This window comes from Gossypium hirsutum, chromosome D06 (genome assembly GCF_007990345.1).
Source record: "Gossypium hirsutum isolate 1008001.06 chromosome D06, Gossypium_hirsutum_v2.1, whole genome shotgun sequence".
In the NCBI taxonomy this organism is placed as follows: Eukaryota; Viridiplantae; Streptophyta; class Magnoliopsida; order Malvales; family Malvaceae; genus Gossypium; species Gossypium hirsutum.
In genome coordinates, this window is record NC_053442.1 from 3,919,214 (window position 1) to 3,938,599 (window position 19,386).

At 30.8% G+C, this 19,386-nt stretch overlaps 2 protein-coding genes across 3 annotated transcripts; one reads left to right on the forward strand and one right to left on the reverse strand.

Annotated features, from left to right (window-relative positions):
• Positions 1–5,526: 5,526 nt before the first annotated feature.
• LOC107943321 (universal stress protein Sll1388) lies at positions 5,527–7,794 on the forward strand. 2 transcript variants are annotated; one of them, XM_016877071.2, is made up of 5 exons: positions 5,527–5,857; positions 5,950–6,053; positions 6,228–6,346; positions 7,293–7,389; positions 7,505–7,794. In XM_016877071.2, exons 1-4 carry the CDS (start codon positions 5,647–5,649, stop codon positions 7,384–7,386), a joined length of 528 nt encoding a protein of 175 aa, XP_016732560.1. In that variant the 5' UTR covers positions 5,527–5,646; the 3' UTR covers positions 7,387–7,389; positions 7,505–7,794. The 2 variants fall into 2 exon arrangements, with proteins under 2 accessions (XP_016732560.1, XP_016732559.1); XM_016877070.2 differs by having other exon boundaries at positions 7,542–7,794.
• Positions 7,795–10,580: 2,786 nt separating this feature from the next.
• LOC107943319 (glucose-6-phosphate isomerase 1, chloroplastic) lies at positions 10,581–15,187 on the reverse strand. Its single transcript, XM_016877069.2, has 14 exons — positions 14,577–15,187; positions 14,360–14,479; positions 13,966–14,064; positions 13,764–13,847; positions 13,076–13,219; positions 12,930–12,995; positions 12,579–12,647; positions 12,379–12,486; positions 12,095–12,147; positions 11,857–11,995; positions 11,605–11,761; positions 11,349–11,427; positions 10,989–11,055; positions 10,581–10,901 (listed from the first exon to the last, which is right to left on the reverse strand). The coding sequence occupies exons 1-14, from the start codon at positions 15,105–15,107 to the stop codon at positions 10,767–10,769; spliced, it is 1,851 nt and encodes a 616-aa protein (XP_016732558.1). The 5' UTR covers positions 15,108–15,187; the 3' UTR covers positions 10,581–10,766.
• Positions 15,188–19,386: the final 4,199 nt, after the last annotated feature.

A 19,386-nucleotide genomic window follows, 5' to 3' on the forward strand; every position in this document is an offset into this window, starting at 1 on the left:
ATTATATTCTCTTTTCTAACCGTCTTAAGGGGTAAAATATCGAAAAATAACAACAATTTAATTTTGTTAGAAATTGGTAAAAGTAAGTTGTGTGTACTGTATTTGAAAGTAGATTGTATTTTATTTTTATTTAAAAAACAAATAAATTATTTTATTTAAAATTTTACTTGTGTTACTAAAATTTGATATGATTGACAAACTTAAATTAATAATGATAAAATTATATTTTAATCTTAAAATAATAAAAATTTAATTTAGTTATTAAAAAATTATAAAACATAAATTATTAAAATAATAAAATTATATTTTAATAAAAATATATAATTTAGTACCGACACCGTAATAATTTCTTACTCCGTTAACCGCTGACGTGGATATATCGATTTGTTGGAAAACGTGTGGAAAACGATATAATGAAAATTTTGTCAATTGGAGATTAGAATTTAATGCGAAATTTGACAATCGACCAGCTTATTAGTCAAAAAATCAAAATCAAAATTTTCTTTTTCTAACAATTATTTTTCTAAATGCCTTTTGACTTTTTATTTTTTTTGTCCGCCCGACCATTGATTTTAGGCTCGCATGTTCGATCTTATCACCTTTTTCCAATTTTTTTCTTTTTCATATTTATTTATATTTTATTTAATATTAAATAGGTTTAATATATCATTTGATATTTGAATTTAATAATTCTTTTTAATTGTTGTATTTATTTTATTTTTTGGTTCACTATAGTTTTTATATTCGACAAAAATTGTATATTTTGATACCTGAATGCAACAAGATTAATATTTTAGTATTTAATTCGGGTTTTAGGGTTGATTTAATGAAAGTTAATTGATAATATCATTATATTTGAATTTATCATGGTTTTGTTAATGGATTAATTTTAGTGTCGATTGCGAATATTTAATTGTGCATTTAATTTGTCAAATACAGTTTGATAGAAGTTCTAATTCGGGTTTTAAGGTCGATTTGATAAAAGTTAATTGTTAATATTATTAGTTAACTACGAATTTTCATCGACTTAACTCTAAACCCCGAATTAAACATTAAAAAAGTTAACATTGTTAGCTCCAGGTATCAAAATATTGTCAAATACAAATACTACATTGAACCAAAAAATAACATAGGTACCACATTAAAAATAATAATAAACCTAGGTACCAAACTGAACATTAAACCTATTAAATATTTACATGTTAATGAGGTTTGGACTATATATCGATAAGGGTAAAGTTATAAGATTTTGAGTATTTAAGTTTGAGTCTCGTTACACCATATGTACACATTATGTCTGTCGGAGGCAAATGTAAAGGAATGCGCTTGACTATCTCTCCATAAATGGAGAATTGTAATTTATATTTTTGGCCCCATAAAAATGAAAAAGCCTATTTATTCATTTTTTAAAACGATGAAATCATGAATTAATATATGATAAAATTATATTTTAACCTCTCAAAAAATTATAATTCAATTTCAGTCCTTCCTAAAAAAATTTCTAGATTTGCCTCAAACATGTGTGTAAATTCTTCCTAAATTATTTTAGGTTAAATCTCATCATATGTAGGTTTTGTCTATATTTATTCGGATCTAAATTAGAATATGTTTTAGTTTTCAATTCATTATGTTGTATATCATTGGTTAACCAGTTACTAACTTGATTAAGAAAATTACAAAAATACCCTTTCATGTATAAGTAAATCATACAATTACAAGGGTACTTCGTCTTTTTTACTTTTAATAAAACAAATAAAAAATTACATATAATAAAAATTGAACTCATACTACCAACATTTTACAATCTTTTTCTTTATCGTTTTAACTAAAACTCTACTTTGATATTTTTATACATTTCAATATTGTTACACATTTTTTTCATTCATATTGTTTGCAAATATCTATACCGATATTTATTGTATGTTACTTTTAAATGCACACTTCTATTTTAAATACTAGGGACGGGGAGTAACAGCCTTGACTCTAAAATAATAAAATTACCTTGTAGCCCCTTCAAAAAATTAAAAATTACAAGATAATATGGTGATAAATTTGCATTTTACTCAATTTATTGTTCATCTTTGACCTCAAAATATTTTTCAAACTTTACCTTACTAAATACGTAATTTCCACACACAATTTCTCGTATTTGTTGTCCTAATATATATTTATACTAGCAAAACCGTTTTAAAAGAAATGTAATTGCACGAAAACGAAACAAATTCCATTTTCCTTAATCTCTAATGACATGAGACATGGGTGTTGGACCAACTTTATGTTTTTTTGCTTGCTATTTGCAAGGTGACCCTACAATCTAATCCCACTTTTCATGCCTACTTTCATAATTTTCTCGGAAAGTCATCAAATTTTTCTTGGGAAATGACTTTCTTTACCATTTATAACATCATCTCCGTTTTTCTTTTTTCTTTTTTTTCCATCTTAGAATAATCAAACAATATTATAATCTTTTTCCTTATATTAATATTGAATTTGTTCCAACCCATAACCGAAGAGAAAATATGTTATGTTATTAAGAATTTAAAGGTAAAAATAACTTTCTAGTCCCTCTAATTTTTAAATCTGAGCAAATTGATCCCTCTAAAAAACAAAGCAATTTAACCCTCGCCATTCGAAAGTGAATAATTGAGAACAGTTAATCATAGCGTTAATGTCTCTTTGTCAATTGTACATAAATTTGATTGTATACTAATAAATTTAGCCCTTGATGCTTTCATATTTTTGGCAATTTGGTTTTGATTTTAAAAAAGCTTAATTCATAAATTGCACCCTAAACTATACCACTTTTTTTTTCCAACTTGATATCTATTTTTTTTTGTCAGAAGTGGTACTTAAACTATTTCACTGTTACGCAAATCACCCCAAATCTTAACATCGTTAAACAAATCATTATCCAATTATATTGTGCCACGTCATCACTCATGTATTATTTTTTATTATAAAATATCCATCAATTTAACGAGCCAAGAACACGAGTTAAATAACCTGAGGCATGTTGTACACAGTCCTTGAGGATATTTCACCGTTTAGTGTATTCTCCGGGATTCAACAAGCTCTTTTGCTAACCGGTAAGAAAGCAGGGTATAAGGAAGAACAAACAAATTAAATTCTTAGCCAAAATCGAAGGAAGCTTTTGAGAAACCAGAGAGTGTTTAAAGCAGGATGCGAATAATAAATTGGTTGAATGATTTTGAAGCTTGTCATGGCATTTACAAGAGTTTCATTGAGTTAGCTAAAAATAGTTTAAAAATAGTTTAATGAATCTAGACTTAATTAAAAATAGCTTCAATCGGTTAAGTTATTTTTAATTTTTTTACTCTAAAAAGTTCTGTAAAAAATAATTCCAAAAATAAAATGGTTCAAATGTGCCTTACACGTAAGAGAGGAGCAGGGTGGTGGGAGGAAAATATTTTTTATTTTTTGATGTTAATATATTTATTTTTAAATAATATTAATATAATTATAATTATAAAATAATCAAAATAACACATGAGTGTTGATGTGACACGATATAATTGGTCAATCGTTTTTTTAACAGTATTAAGATTTGGGGTGATTTGGGTAATGGTGAAATAATCTAAGCACCACCTTTGATCAAAAGAAGTTTAGGTACTAAGTTGGGAAAAGTGGTATAGTTTAGGATGCAATTTGTCAATTAAGTCTTCTAAAAAATTCAACAAATTTAGCTTCAATATTTACACGTATACACAAAAGGTTGTAAGCTAAATTTGTTAAATCAAAATAAAAAATGTCAAAATGTGCAACTTTTGGCTAAATTTATTATTATACCAATCAAATTTATGTACAATTGATGAAAAATATTAACGTTAGGATTAATTGTCCTTAGTTGCTCACTTTCAAACTTGATAAGGATTAAATTGCTTCGATTTTTTTTAGAGAGACCAAATTATTTATTTTCGAAATTGAAAGGATTATATAAGTTTCTTTTACAAAATTTAAGATGTGGCTTTTTAATTACATTTATTAAAATATTCTTAATATTTATTTTCTAACAATAAAATATTTAAAAAGTGTTACTCTATCCCCTCAAATTTTATAAAAAATAAAAAAAATATTAAAAGGCATAATAATAAATTTAGCCTTTAATGTTTATATATTTTGTCAAATTGATCTTTATTTTTTTCAATTAAATTTGACTCAAATCTTTCAAAAAGTAGTCAAATAATTTTTTTAACGAAAATGCTAATTAAAACATTAAATTTTTATCGATGTTGGTACGACTAACCTATGGCAATCCAAGTGTGCTTTATGCTGTCATGACATTATTTATCTTATATGTCATGACAACAAATAATTTAATAATTATAAAATATTAAAAAATAATAAAATAACTTAAAATTCATAAAAAAATAGAATTAAGTACACATGGATTGCCGTGTGGGTTATCATGTTTAAAAATTTAACATTTTAGTTAATGTTTTCATTAAAAAATAACAATCCAACTCCTTTTAAAAGGTCGATGGTCAAATTTGATATTTTTAAAATGTTAATAACTGAATTTAGCTTAAAAGCGGAATAAGGATAAATTTGATAGAAGATGTAAATATTAAATGCCAAATTCACAATTATGCCTATTTAAAAATGCAGAAGAGTCCCCAAAAAATGGACAGGAAAAAGAATAAAAATGTCAAACTCAATTAAATTTTGTTGGATAATTGCTAGTTGATCCATGGGATTGTATGTTGGGCTTTCCCGCCATCAAGTTCCGTACCAAAACTCAGTCGGCCATTAGAGAGCTTCAAAGGCCGAATAAAACTCACCAAAGTTCAAGTCTTGGTTTTAGTCCTCCTACTATCCTAAAATATAATATTTAATCTCTATACTTTAATTTAACATAATTTAATCTTTTTATTTTTATAATATTAATCAAAGTTTTCAAAACCGAACCCGTGATTAAACTGGTCAGACTACCAATTTTTGGTTCATCATTAATTAAATAAATTATTAAAAAATACACAAAAATTTAAAAATATAGAAAATTGGTCCAACTTGTCAACAACCGATTCAACCGATTTGTGAGCCAATTGATTTAATTCTTCTCTCTGGGCCAATACTGTAATCGATTTTTGGTCCAATAACCGATCTAGTTTAAACGAAATTGATATAAATTCATTGGATCAATTGTTTTTTCTTTGATAAAACTCTCTGATCATACTAAAATAATAATTAATAGCATTAACTATTTGGATTATTTGTCAATGGGGCCTATGGTTAATGTAAGGTTGAGATATGTGGTGTAAATACGTGGGTTCTCCATTAAATTTATTTTGGTTAATCCTTTAGTTAGTGTTAATTATTCAGTTCAGTACTTATAATAATGGATTTTTATTGGAACTGCTGTTAAATTTGTAAATTTGGAAAAAAAAATTGGATTAATTGATGATCTTATAAAAATTGAGGATTAAATTATGTTAAATTAAAGTAAGGTGATCAAATTCCAAATTGAAGTATAATAAAAGGACCAAAAACAAATTTTGCCCTCGCCAAACTCTGCACGCAACTCAGATTTTTATCAGGACCGACTCAGTTTAATGCTCAATCACGTTAGAAAGGTAAGAGAGTAACGAAGGATCGATCATCGCCAAAGTCAACGAACCGCTCAAAATAATGGCTGGAAACTTAGGATGCGTCGTCGTATCCGTTGATGGCAACGAAGGAAGCATGGACGCCTTACGATGGGCGCTCGATAATATTAAGCTCCGACCATCTTCTCCGGACTCTACTCAACCGCCCGGTCACTTCCTCATCCTCTACGTCCAACCTCCACCGTCCATCGCTGCTGGCCTCAATCCCGGCGCCATCCCCTTCGGCGGGCCCAGTTAAGCCACTTTTTAAAATAATTTTCCTTTTTTGATTTAATTTAACTTATTTCTGATATGTGCGATTTGATTTTTCTTTTTTGAAATTCAGCCCATCTAGAAGTTCCTGCATTCACGGCAGCTATCGAGGCGCATCAGAAGAGAATCACTGATGCGATCTTGAACCATGCTCTTCAGATTTGCGCTGAAAAGAAGGTCAGTTATTATTATTATTTATTTTTCTAAGTTATTGTTAATTAAGGTATATAGGCAAATATTCTTTGGAGGTTTGACCATAAGTGATTAATTAATTTGATTAAATTCATCGTTTTTGTTAGTATTTAACTTGCTGAGGAAAATGAATTACGAGTTTGGATATTTCTAACTCAGGCAAACGTGAAAACTCAAGTTGTGATTGGGGATCCAAAGGAAAAAATTTGTGAAGTAATTGAAAATGTGCATGCTGATTTGCTTGTGATGGGTTCCCGAGCTTTTGGCCCTATTAAAAGGTATTTTCCTCATTGCCATGTAACTTTCCTTGAATCGAGACTGGTTGAATTGTTTCATTAGACCATTTGTGTTATAGTTTTATTCATGTTGATTGAGTTCGTTTTCATGGAATTTGGTTATATGTCTGCATCACATGAATTGCCTATGCATTTCATTTAGTATTTCACATTGTTGTTAAGATGTTGTACCTTGTGAATCCTGATCATTGATCAAGGCATCATAAAAAGAGTGCTGATCAAGCATGATAATAATGGACTAAATGAAGCCTTAGTGAAGAAGTTAGCATATAGGCTAAGCTTATCAATTGTAACAACTTCTAATTGAAATGCGAAATGAAAATTTATATTACTGGATTGGGGAATTTGTTCTATTTAGTAAAGCATTCTAATATATGTCTTTTGAAGCATTGTTACATGTGTGCTCAGAAGTTTTTAACATGAATAAACATTTGTTGCCTTTCCCTATGAGTTTCATCTGTCTTCTAGCTATGACTTTTTCGAAATTGCTATTATGTTGATGATGCCATAAAGCAGTGTTAATGTTGCTTGAAGGAAAAGCGAGTCTCTCCCCTGAGATGTATCTATTCTGCTGGAAGGAGCAGTCATATACTAAAATATGAGGTCATAGTGGAATCAAATGTCATCCTATAGCGTTCATGAGATGTTTCTATTGTAATCACTATTATGTTGATGATGCCATAAATTGATGTTTATGTGGCTTGAACGGAAAAAGAGTCTCTCTCCTGAGATGTCTCTAATCTGCTGTAAGGAGCAGTCAAATACTAAAATATGAGGGTCATAGTGAATCGAATGTCATCCTATAGTGTTCATGAGGTGTTTCTATTGTATATATTTAAAATCGTGTCTCTTTTGTTCTTATATCTCGGGAATGAAACTATCACAACTCCTAATCGAGATGAAACTGACTAATGCTGTACGTTAACAGAATGTTTTTGGGAAGTGTAAGCACCTATTGCGCCAACCATGCACAATGCGCTGTTATGATTGTAAAGAACAAGGAAGCTTCCTCCAAATCTTAAGAGGTATGCTCTGAACCACGGTATATGCTAAGTGCCCTTTTGCAGAACCTTTTTACCTGTTGTGCTAATGCACTGCAAAATAATGATGTTCTTCTAACCGAATTTGCGATATGACCAGTATTGCTGTTTTCTTTTCTCTATGAGGTTTGTTTCAGACTTGTCACCAAGACAACTTTGTTAGGAGCTATGTTACGCTGCGCTGTCAATAAATCTATCCCCTGAGAAAGTTTCACTATACCATTCATGTATGTGCCATTACTTATTTCATTGGTTTGGGTGTGTTTGTATTATTGCTTGTGGTTTTTCTCAGTTGTTGCTAGTGGTTCTGGCTTAAGTTCCCCTTCCCTATTTGTTAAACTCCAATATGATCATTTGTTTAATTTATATGTCTAGGAATGACCTTTAATATCCTTGAAGTTTAATTTAAATTGTGCCTTCTTCCCTTTTTTTTTTTTTTGGTTTTTGATGAAAATATACTATGTTAAAATGTAGCGAGGAAAGTTAATGTTTCATTTAGGAAATGGATTTATCTGTTATATACGTGATAATGATGATGAAAATTTTGTATGTTGATAGTCCAATTAGCAAAAGCTTGTCAAAATTAATCTTCACGAATATGGTGAAGGGCTGGAAGGTGGGCATTCAAGAAGGAATGCATGTAATCTTTTACAAAGCTCTATGCTGTTGATTAAAAAAAATTTTATTGCCAATGAGCTTCAAGCTATGATTTGATGATTGGTATGGTGGATAAGTATTTATCTATGAGTAGAACATGCTTTAGATCTAAGTCCATTTGGTGATCAGTGTTTCAAATTGGAGAAGAAATTGTTTGAATTTTTATTCGTAGATTCATGATATTCAAAATTGTTTTATGAAAAAAAAAATTATAGAAGAAAGAAAGAAAAAGAGTTTTCGATTGATGCAGACTATCATGCGAACAAAGAAAGTCATATAACATCCATTTTAACAGCCCAATGACTTAAAATGAAAACTTGTTTTAGTTAAGTGATCAAACCGAAAACTAAATCATGATTAATGGTGTAGTTTAACAGGTGCTGCAAACCCTATTGCAGGCTTACAACGCATCCACAATGCCCGAGAACAAAGATTCATCGAGGGTTTTTGTAGTTCTTGAAAACTAAAGAAAGAACTTGCTTAATCACATCTTTGTTCATAGTGTTGAACCTTCATTGCAGCTTCTGGGACAAAAGGTCATAAGCAATGGTTTCTAGGACAAGACCGTACTAGAATTTGAAAATGGAATTCCTTTTGCTACAATGAAAACAAATAAATCAGAATTTTCCAATTAATTAAAAAAAGTCAAGTCCTTGAGTGAACATGTTCTTTGTTGTCTCTTTTTAAGTCTTACTCAAAGCAAACATTGTGAACTGTAGTGTAAGAGTAAAAAGCAGTAAATAAATGAAAAAAGAATGAAAATTTATGATGAAAAACAACAATTTGCCAAGTGAAATAACAGTGACTTACTGCTTAAGAAACTGTCTCCAGAGTTTCACAGCTTACAAAAGAGCAAAGTATCAACTTGGAATTTAGTAATTGAATCTATTCATTCAAAAAAATAACAGATTCGCTAAATTTAAATAGTAGCAATCCAACATTTTTTTTAAAAATTTCCCCTTATTTCTCTTTTTCAAACTTGTTATTCGAGGTTTGTAACTACCTTTTTAATGATATAATCTTTGAGATTTAAGCCCACTATTGTTATTTGAATCAAATTGGATTAGTTAGTCAGACTGGGAATTGGCTGAGTACCGATTCGAAAAAAGGAAAAAGAATTAGTGGATTTGTGAATTGGTACGGATCAATTGAAACGGACTAAAAAACTTGCAATTGAACAGGATTTTTTAACTTCTATATTCTGAATCTTTTAATAATTTATTTGATTTGAACTACATAAACTGATTGAACCGATCAAATAAAAAAAACAATGGTTTGAGTTTAATTGATTTGACTACCGATATAGAATAAAAAATATTAATTTTACCACAAGCGGAATTAAGAAACTACCGTTTGTCCTTAATTACTATTTAAAATAATAAAAACTAAATAAACAAAACACACAGCAGTTTCTTAATCCCGCTTGTTGGAGTTAAAAAACCTTCACCACTAATGTATCAAATAACAATCCTTCTTATATCATATTGTTAGCTAAAGAAATGAAACTCATCCTTGTATTATTATTCACTAATAATACATAAATGCTTCATTTGGTTGGAGTGTTATTTTTTTCATTTGTTTCAGTCATTGGTTAACTATAAACTAATCACAAATGATAATATTTAGTTTGTGGCAAAAAGGAAAACTTTTTGCTTATTTTAAAGAGCTCTTATTTTTTACAATAGTTTTTACTCATCTTTTTAATTGTAGGTTTGAAATTGTACTAATCATTTTTTATTTTATATCTAACTATTTTAAAGCGTGTTAAATAAGCTTTTTACTCATATTATTACACAACTAACCAAACGTAACAAAAATGTTATATTTGTATTATTATTATTATTGTATAAGTTAATAAGGTTAGGTAGGTAGGTCTCGACTAGACTTATCCATTGGTTGGGTCACTCGGTTTGGCCCGAAAGTCCGTTCGAAAACTAAAAAGGTTTAGGTAAAAATATAGGCCCAAAAAATAAAGTTGGACAAAAAATAATGCCTACATTTTAAATGGCCAGACCTCAGGTAAGTTTTTTGGCTTAAGCCCGGACTGAATTTGAAAAAAAAAACTGTTGCTGTTTTTTTTTTACTAATTTTTCATTGTTTTGCTATCATTTCGCTATTATATTACTACTATTTTATTATTATTGTTTGGATATTATATAACTTTTGTTTTATTATTAATTTTGTTATTACTTTAAAAGTATTTGCTTGCTAAATTGCACTTATCTTAATATTATTTAACTATATATATATTAAATTTGATGTATTATATTTTTTAAATATAAAAATAATAAAATAAAAAATTTTAATACGGATGAGTCGGGTCGAACTCAAATTTAGTATTTTTATCCTAACCGAGCTTGAGTAAAATTTTAAGCTCATTTTCCAAGCTAGGGCTAGAAAACTCTAGTCATGGAAATTTTGACCTGATCCATGGACAACTCTAGTCACGATAATATATCAGAACATGAAGACTCTTGTGTAATAAAAATCCTGGAAATTTTGCTCTTTTCTCTTTCAAATGACAAACAAGGAAACTGTGAGGGAATGTTTATTTCCAACTCAAAAACATTGATACAATAGGTAACAACCTGGTTCCCAGAAAAAAAGACGACAAGCATCGCAAACTAATTTTATTCGATTTTTTTTTTCTTTTTTCCTCTCTATAGAAAGTACAAGCTTAAAAGAGGACATGAGTTTTCATTCACTTACGCATATAATTCATCGACGTTACATTCGCCGAGGAAAACTTTTAAGCTATATGGTGAACCACAGTCCCCTTCGGCGATTAGTGCTCGGTCATTGGCGGCCATGTGTTCGATGATTTTGTATATCATTTCAATCTGCAGTAGTAAAAAAATAAGCAAGGTTAGTATTACTATTTATGTTATCTTGTTAGAAGTGTCGGTCGAGGGTTATTTTGCGCATACATCGTCCGGGGCATGGCAACGGTCAGCGATTTCTTGAAGCGTCAATGATTCGGCAGGGTCTTCACAGCTGAACAAAGCGAAACAGAAAAACACTAATCAGCAAAAACAAACAACGAAAACAAGATAGGCATACAAATACCGCAAGCACAATGAAAGAACTGCGCATTGAAATGCGAGAATTTCATTTGAAGGTCATCGAGCCTTTGAATCAAAGAGGAAGAAGGGAGAGAAAAATGGCTACGAGGCAAGAAAGAGAGAATATCCGCAGCTGTAATCTATAAAGGTTTCTTAGTCGACACTTTATTAAATTCAGTGATTTATAAAGACATTCTAATTCATCAAACATTTGACATCGGATACCTGGCCTCGTTGAGCACCGCTAAAACCCGCTTTTGTAGAGCTAATACTTCACCAGCAGCTTTTTTCCCAGCTTCCACACCTACGGTGAAAATTAAATGCGAAATAGAAAAGACAAGACCAATCAGATTAATTAACCCGATAAAAATATTAAGATTAAACAGCTAGGTTGCAGAACATGAACCCAACAACAAAATATCCTGCTTATTTCACTTCAAGAATTGAATTTTTTAAAATTGAAGACAAAACATGTACTTACCGGGTTGATGATAAGCATTGATGTTGACAAGCGAGGCGTAAATTCCAACTGCTCGCTCATAAAGTGCTATGAGTGCCCCAACAGATCTAGGTGTCACCTCTTGGACAGTGACAGTGATGGATTCACGGTCATTTGCATACAGAGCTGATCTTGTGCCCTACACAATCAATATTATAAAATGCAAATATTACCTGTCTACATCATACGTACACTCCAAAATCCTTTGTTTTAGAAAACCGGCGCTTATCAAACCTGTAGCATTCCAAACAGGTAGTCACCACATGTAACACCCGGTTCAAGCTCCCAATCATGACCAGGGGGTCTATCACGTAGAACTTCGATAAAGGTCACAAAGAAATTATGCACACCCTCCCTCAGTTGTTGGATATAGCTATATATTGAAGATAAGTGGAAAAGGTTATTATTAGGTCTCCACATTGCTTGCATCAATAGAGATCAAATCAATTTCAAAGGTCCAAGGGAAACTTACGCGTGCTGATCTGTGCTTCCTTTATTTCCATAAACAGAAATTCCTTGATTTACCTAATGAATTAAGTAAATGTGAGAAAGCAACTCACTTGTTTATCAATGAGTAAATATTCTACACAAAACCACAAATAAAGCAAATAAAATGTTTCCCCGGATAACTAGAGGTCCAATTGGCAATCACTTAGTTACTAATATTTAGCTTCAATTAGCATTTGTACAAAGTGGCCACCAGGGAACCAAAAGTAGTCTAAAAAATGCATCCTAATTGAAGTGGTGTGATCATACCCGGTTACCATCCAGATCAAACTCCTTGCCAAGCGATTCCATAACCAACTGTTGTAAATATCTGCTAAATAGTAATAAGCTATCCTTGTAAGGAAGAACAACCATATCCTGAAGAATTCAACAAGAGAAGCCATTATTTTATTTTGAGAAACCAAAATTTGGACAACATAAGATCTGCAATATAGCTAAGAATTGAATACCTTAGATCCAATCCCATCAGTTGCCCAGTACCAACATAAAGCAAGCAATGCTGCAGGATTCTTCCTCAGCTGAAGGAAAGGAGGAAAAATATGTAAGTCAATCAGGAGATATTATCTGCAATGATAGGAGGAATACCAGCAAGATACAAATCAAAAGCATACTAAAACATGGTAGAAGAAGATGAGAAGCAAGTTTTTCCATGCTCAGAAACTGCCTACAGGCAAAACAAAGGGAATAAAGACAAGCAACCCAAAATCACCAAGTAAAAAACAACTATGATGATTCAGTTCTCCTGATTTCAGCATTCAAGGAAGTTATAGGAACTAATAAGACACCAATGTGAAACTTACGACTGTGCTCCTAGTGGCCTCATCCATCATGGATGCACCAATAAGCATTTCTCTTATGTCAACTCCCTGCAGCAACATTCACTTAGAAAAAACTGGCAAAAGTGAACTTATAACCACATTAAATATTAAATCCATGGAGTACATGCCTGAAGTGCTGCAGGAAGCAAACCAACTGCAGACATTTCAGAGGTCCTGCCACCAACCCAATCAAACATAGGGAACCTGGCTACCCAACCCTCAATCCTTGCAGTGTTGTCCAACAAAGAATTTTCTTGTGTTATAGCAACACCCTGCATTAGAGCACACGTAAGAAACACATATTAAGTTGAGAATCATAGTATTGGCGGAACCATCTTCCAGAGTACAAGAAAAACGTAGCAACAATGCAAGATTCTGATCTGAATGAAATAGTAAAGTACCAAGTGAAGTTTCTATCCAAGGGATCATTAGAGTGAACTAAGCACAATTGAAGTAGGGAGTAGGGTTTAAAATATCAATCTACCATCTAATAACTCAGAATATTCAACAAGCCCACTAAACTATATGTGTGGCAAATTATACAAAGAAAGAAAAATAAAATCATAGGGGTAGTTGTACACAATCTCCATTATGGTGGCAGCAAAGAGCAGAAAAAGCTCAAAACTATATGTCTGGCTTTAAGCATTTTATGACAAATTTATTCCAATTGCAATCGAGCTAACTCTATTATGAAGCCTCTAAGATATCCGCCAATGATAACTTACCTTGAATTAAGTAACGAAGTAATATTTTGGAATGACACTCTGAAGTAGGGGAAAACAAATAAAAGCAGAAACAAGAACCTGAGATAAAAACCTGTTTTGCAAAATCCAGACCAGCTTCACGGAAGGCTTTCTGTACTTCCAATAGACCATTTCTTGTTTCAGGGGTACCTCCACTCTGAGTAGATATGTTTTTATCAGATAAATACACAAATATTTCATATAACCCATAAAATCAACGAATAATGAAACAAGAAAACCAACAGTATAGAGATTAAGGATGAATTGACGCAGACCTTTGAAATCACAATTACAAGAGTAGAAGCCAACTCAGGCCCAAGTTGTGCTATTTGATGATCGATTCCAGCAGGATCTGTATTATCAATAAATCTTATCTGCCAGCCAATAAAGAGAACAAGTTGTTAATAGCCTATTCCAATCATATACATATAGTTAAAACCTAAAATCATTCAGTTGCAAAGCTAATAAAAAACTCGAAACTGAAGTTAGAACATTGCTGTAACAAATCTATCAGCAGACTAAACCCTCAAAGCTCATTGCCAATAAATAATGAAGTGTACTATTCAATTTACTTTAAAAAACAATCTACTTACACGAAATTGGATCAAATTGTGCAAAAAAGAGAAACAAAATTGGTATTGTACTCCCAGTGAAATCCAAAGAGCATACCTTAAGAGGAGGATTATCAGGAGCCAATGCTTCCGCGACGAACTGCGGGCCCAGAGCCGAACCTCCAATGCCAACTGAGAGTATTTGAGTAAAACGACCCTCTGGAGAAGGTGGTTTAATCTGCAGTTCAAAAACGGATTAAACAATTTGATTACTTAAAACATCCACGATCGATTAGTTTGTAACAGCGAGTTAAAGCCGAATCGCCAAAACTAACCTTACCGCTGATGACGGCATCAGCGAAATCGCAAACGGCGGCGAGAGTTTTATCGATCTGAACTTGCAGAAACGGATTCGGCGCGAGTTTCGCGTTCCTCAACCAATAGTGGCCGACCATCCGTCCTTCATCAGGATTGGCGATGGCGCCTCTTTCCAGTTCCTCCATAGCCTTAAACGCGGCTTGAAACCGGGGCTCCATTTCGGAAACGAACTCATCCGAGAACCCGATCCTACTCACATCGAGGTACAACCCGAGCTCCTTATGCTGGTACAACCAATCAACGTATCTCCTCCAAAGCGCTTTAGGATCTTTCTCGAGTCCACCTTGCTTAGCCTGCTTCAAACCCGCGACATCATTCGTTTTCGACAAATCAGCAGATACTTCACGAGCAACAGAGTGTTTAAAGCTCGAGTTAGAACGAGTCGACACTGCGAGTGAGTCTTTGCGAACCGGACTGAGTTCACCGCCGATTCTGTTATTAGGCTTCACCGATGGAAAAGAAGAACATAAGCCTGAAAGAGAAGCCATTGAAGAAATTATGAATTGAAATTATTAGGCTTTGTTGTGAGTGGACTCGTTTTATTTAGAGTGCTGTGCTTAGGAGTTGAGTTGCGGAAGGTTATTTATGTCTTTTTGTTTATATACGGCTTGTTCGGAAGCGAAAGGTTGTACCTTGTTCACTCGTTGAGTGATTGGTTGGTGAAGATGCTGGAAGGGACGTAATTACAGTGACGCCCTTGGAATATTCCTTTCACCGGTTTTGACCTTTGGAAACCGTTGAAAGTGACAGCTTGTTTTTGTACATCGAAAAATCCGTCGCATTTTTTGGATTTAGGACAGTGCGCTTATTTTATTTACAAACAAAATTCTACTAATAATTAATTAACTAACAAAAATCAAATTAGATTTTTCAAATCTTTGTTTTATACTACACTTTTCGAGTAAAAGTATCATGAATGTTATGTAGTAGGAGTCGGGTTATATTTATTATCATTGTACATTAAATCAAAGAACAATTTAATTATTTCTATTAAAATTTTCATCCATTTGTACAATTAAAAACTGACTTGGTTTATTAAATAATCAGACAGTGATAGGGGCGAAGCCATGAATTCTTTTAAGGGAGGCCAAAATTTAATTATAAAACTTTTAATAGATCCAAATGTGATTTTATCATGTATTAATATATAATTTCATTACTTTTTAAAGGATTAAATAGAATTTTCTTCATATTTAGTGGGGACAAATTGAAATTTTACTATAGATTAATTTGTATTTTTTAATTATAGAGGGATTGGATTAAAATTTTCTATTTGTAGGGAGAGGTAAGGCCGTAGCTTTGGACAATAACTCGTAGCATTCCTTGTGCACCTCATGCTAATGTATATGGACTAATTTACACTTTAATCTAATAATTTACTTATTTTTTAAATAAAAAATAAAATGTAAATACAAAGGTCATTATAGTACTTTTACCCACTTTTGGAGAAGTAACCACAGTTAAAACCCAGTTTTTATATTTGGCAACAAAATACTATTAAAATCAAATGAAGACCTTAGTTTATAATGTAATGTATTCTTTTTTTCTAATTTGTATATAAGGTATATAAATATTTTTTTATTAAAATATGTTTTAAATACATAATAATGTATATTTAAATTTGTAATTATTGCCGATTGAGTCTTAACTCGATTGGTATTGTTGTCAATACAAGAGGACGTGGATTCAAGTGTGATGAAGCGTATTATCCTCCTATTTATGAGTTATGGAATATGATCGGCACCTATATTTTAATATTTATATATTATATTTTAAACTCTATTTTAAATATTAAAATATTAAGAATGAGTTATAATAAAAAAATATTTTTATTGAAATTTTATAATGTTAACAAATTTAAACATTGTTTATATTATTTTTTCACTTTATAATATGATGTCTAAAATAAACATTTTATTTTTTCAAAAACGTTTTTTTAACAACAATACTGAATACTTAAATATCAAAGAGAATATTTCATAATTACTTTTTCACAATATTTTTCTAAATTAACCCTAAGTCACTTATTCAAAAATTAAGAGTTGAATTGAGTGGGTCGTTTGTTCGAGCAATAGATTGACTGATAGCCTTTGTAAACTTGTTGTTAATAAACGTTATACTTCTCCTTTTAATATAGAATATATTAACGACACCTATGGGCTTATACTTGCTGATGCTTGTTAATTCGAGGTAATGCTTTGGGCCCATTTTTTATCAAAAAAAATTAAGAGATGAAAAATGGGATAATCCAAGATCTTTATGTAAATAAGTTAACATATCTGTCCTAGATTTGAATGTGGTAAGAAACTAAAAATAAACATTACATTAGAGCATCATTATAAAATAATTTTTTTTAAAAAATTGAATAATGATTTTTTTATTAAAACAATATAAAAATGAAATTAAATTTCAAAATGATATAAATTATTTATTAATATAATAGGTTATTGGATGTCACGTATACCATGGGCGACACAACCTAAAATACGGATTAATTATTACTAAACAACTATTGAAATAATAGAATAAAAGAAAAAAGGTAAACTTTAATTTAGGTCCCTCAATTTTAGGGCAAAATACTAAAAAAACCCTATTTTTTTAAAAATTTACCGAAATGGGTCCAGTATTTAATTATTTACCGAAATGGGCCATTTTCTCCGAAATCGCGTCCACGTCAGCGCGATGTCAGGGGACGTGTCAATAAATCGCGTCCATATCAGCGCGATTTGCTTACGTGGACACAAATCGCTCCTACGAGGACGCGATTTGCTGACACGTCCCCTGACATCACGCTAACGTGGACGCGATTTCGGGGAAAATGACCCATTCCAGTAAATAATAAAATATTGGGCCTATTTCGATAAAATTTTAAAAAAATAGAGTTTTTATGTGTAATTTGCCCCTTTTTTTTATATTTTGCCCCTAATAATACATATTAATGTAATATTGAAGAGTTAATTGATTAAAAAAATAAATGCAACAAGTACAAAAAAGATTCAAAATTATTACCAACAATATTTGAACCAAGGTACTAAGGGAAAAGAGCAAGCATTTTAACCAACTAAGCTAAACTAATTAATTGACATATTATAAAAATAATGTTATTATCTTAATTATATTACTTACGTTCTAACGATTTATCGGACCTATTCCATACACGTGTCAAATCAGAAAAAATAATACAATAATTCTGTAAAAAAAATCTGGTGTTTACTTCAAATAAATAAGAAAAATAATGATTTGAATGTTTCAAAATTTAATTTTAAACCGAAAAAATCAAAATTTAGAGGCAAAAAAGGATCTTTTTCGATGAAAACTGCAGCAAACCGCCTTCGGCTGTTTTCCAGCGCGTAGATCTCGAAAAGTTATTCGAAATAAAAAAAAATCGTCTCAATGGGACAACCGAGTCAAAAGTTATGGTCTTTCAAAGTTTTTCCAAGCTAAAAAACATAAATTGTTCATAATTATTGCTTCCACGTCAGCAAATCACGCTTACGTAGACGCGATTTGTTGCCATGTAAGTAATCGCGCTGATGTGGACGTGATTTGCTGACACATCCCCTGACATCGCACTGACGTGGACGTGATTTCGGGAAAAATGACTCATTCCGGTAAATAATAAAATATCGGACCCATTTTGGTAAATTTTAAAAAATATGGCTTTTATGTGTAATTTACCCTCAATTTTAAACTTTAATTTGCAGTTTCAATTATTTTATTTAGTCCTTGCTTTTAATATTTTTTAATTTAATTTACATCTTATACGGTTTTTAAAAGGTGAGCTACTAGGTTGTTCACCCAACTTTTAGAACGCTTTCATTTGAGTCACTCAAAAAGAAATAAGATGATCGTTAAATTTTAATTCAGGGTCTTCATGACACTTGATTAAAGGTATTTATGAATCAGATTCAGGTTGGGCTTAAGTATGATATTAATACACATTATGTTTTCCCAAGCCCGACTTAGCCCAAAATATAGATCTAAAATTTTAATCAAATTTGTTCATATTTTAAATGGCTAATTCAAGCCCATTTTACGTTTGCCTATATTATATTTTTTAATTTAAAAATACATATTTATATTATTTTATTTTAACATTTAATAACTATATATATTATTTATTAAATTTTTATATATAATCATCTCAACAAAATTTTAATGTTTATATTATAATAGTATTATCTGTTACTATAAAAATTATAGACTTAAAAAAAAAAGTCAAGCTCAGGTTTTGAATGTTTAAGCTTAAGCTTGGCTCATATCTTAAACGAACTTTTTTTTTTGTTCAACCCATTTTTTGAATCTAATATTTTTGCTCAAACTCTTCTGAATTTCAAACAGACCTTCAAGCTTGAACAAATAATCCGGCTCATGAACAGACCTACACTGGACCACTATATTTCGCTTCTTTTCTTTTGTTTGAAATTATAAGATTATGATTAATTTTCAATTCTAATATTTTTGTTGAGATTATACTATAATGATCAAATTTCAATTTTAGTTCATGTACTACATTTTAACTTGAGATTTAATCTTTATATTTTATTGTTTGACATAATTTGATACCTAACTTTTATAATATCATTATTTATTTCAAATACTTTATTATAATTAAAATACTTATGTGAAATTTAAGAAATCCTAACGCTATTAAAATTAAATTCTTGAATATCAAATGAGGTTTTTTTTTCTTGAAATGTCATACCAATGAATTTAATAAAAGAGTTTTAACAGTATTGATAACTGGACCTAAATTTTTTAAATTTG

Coding starts and splice junctions, on each gene's coding strand:
- LOC107943321 (XM_016877071.2), top strand. CDS start 5,647: ATGGCTGGAAACTTAGGATGCGTCGTCGTATCCGTTGATGGCAACGAA. Junction 5,858..5,949: donor CATCCCCTTCGGCGGGCCCA/GTTAAGCCACTT, acceptor TTTGAAATTCAG/CCCATCTAGAAGTTCCTGCA. Junction 6,347..7,292: donor GCTTTTGGCCCTATTAAAAG/GTATTTTCCTCA, acceptor GTACGTTAACAG/AATGTTTTTGGGAAGTGTAA.
- LOC107943319 (XM_016877069.2), bottom strand. CDS start 15,107: ATGGCTTCTCTTTCAGGCTTATGTTCTTCTTTTCCATCGGTGAAGCCT. Junction 14,065..14,359: donor CTGATAATCCTCCTCTTAAG/GTATGCTCTTTG, acceptor ATTGGCTGGCAG/ATAAGATTTATTGATAATAC. Junction 12,148..12,378: donor TTGATCTGGATGGTAACCGG/GTATGATCACAC, acceptor TTAATTCATTAG/GTAAATCAAGGAATTTCTGT.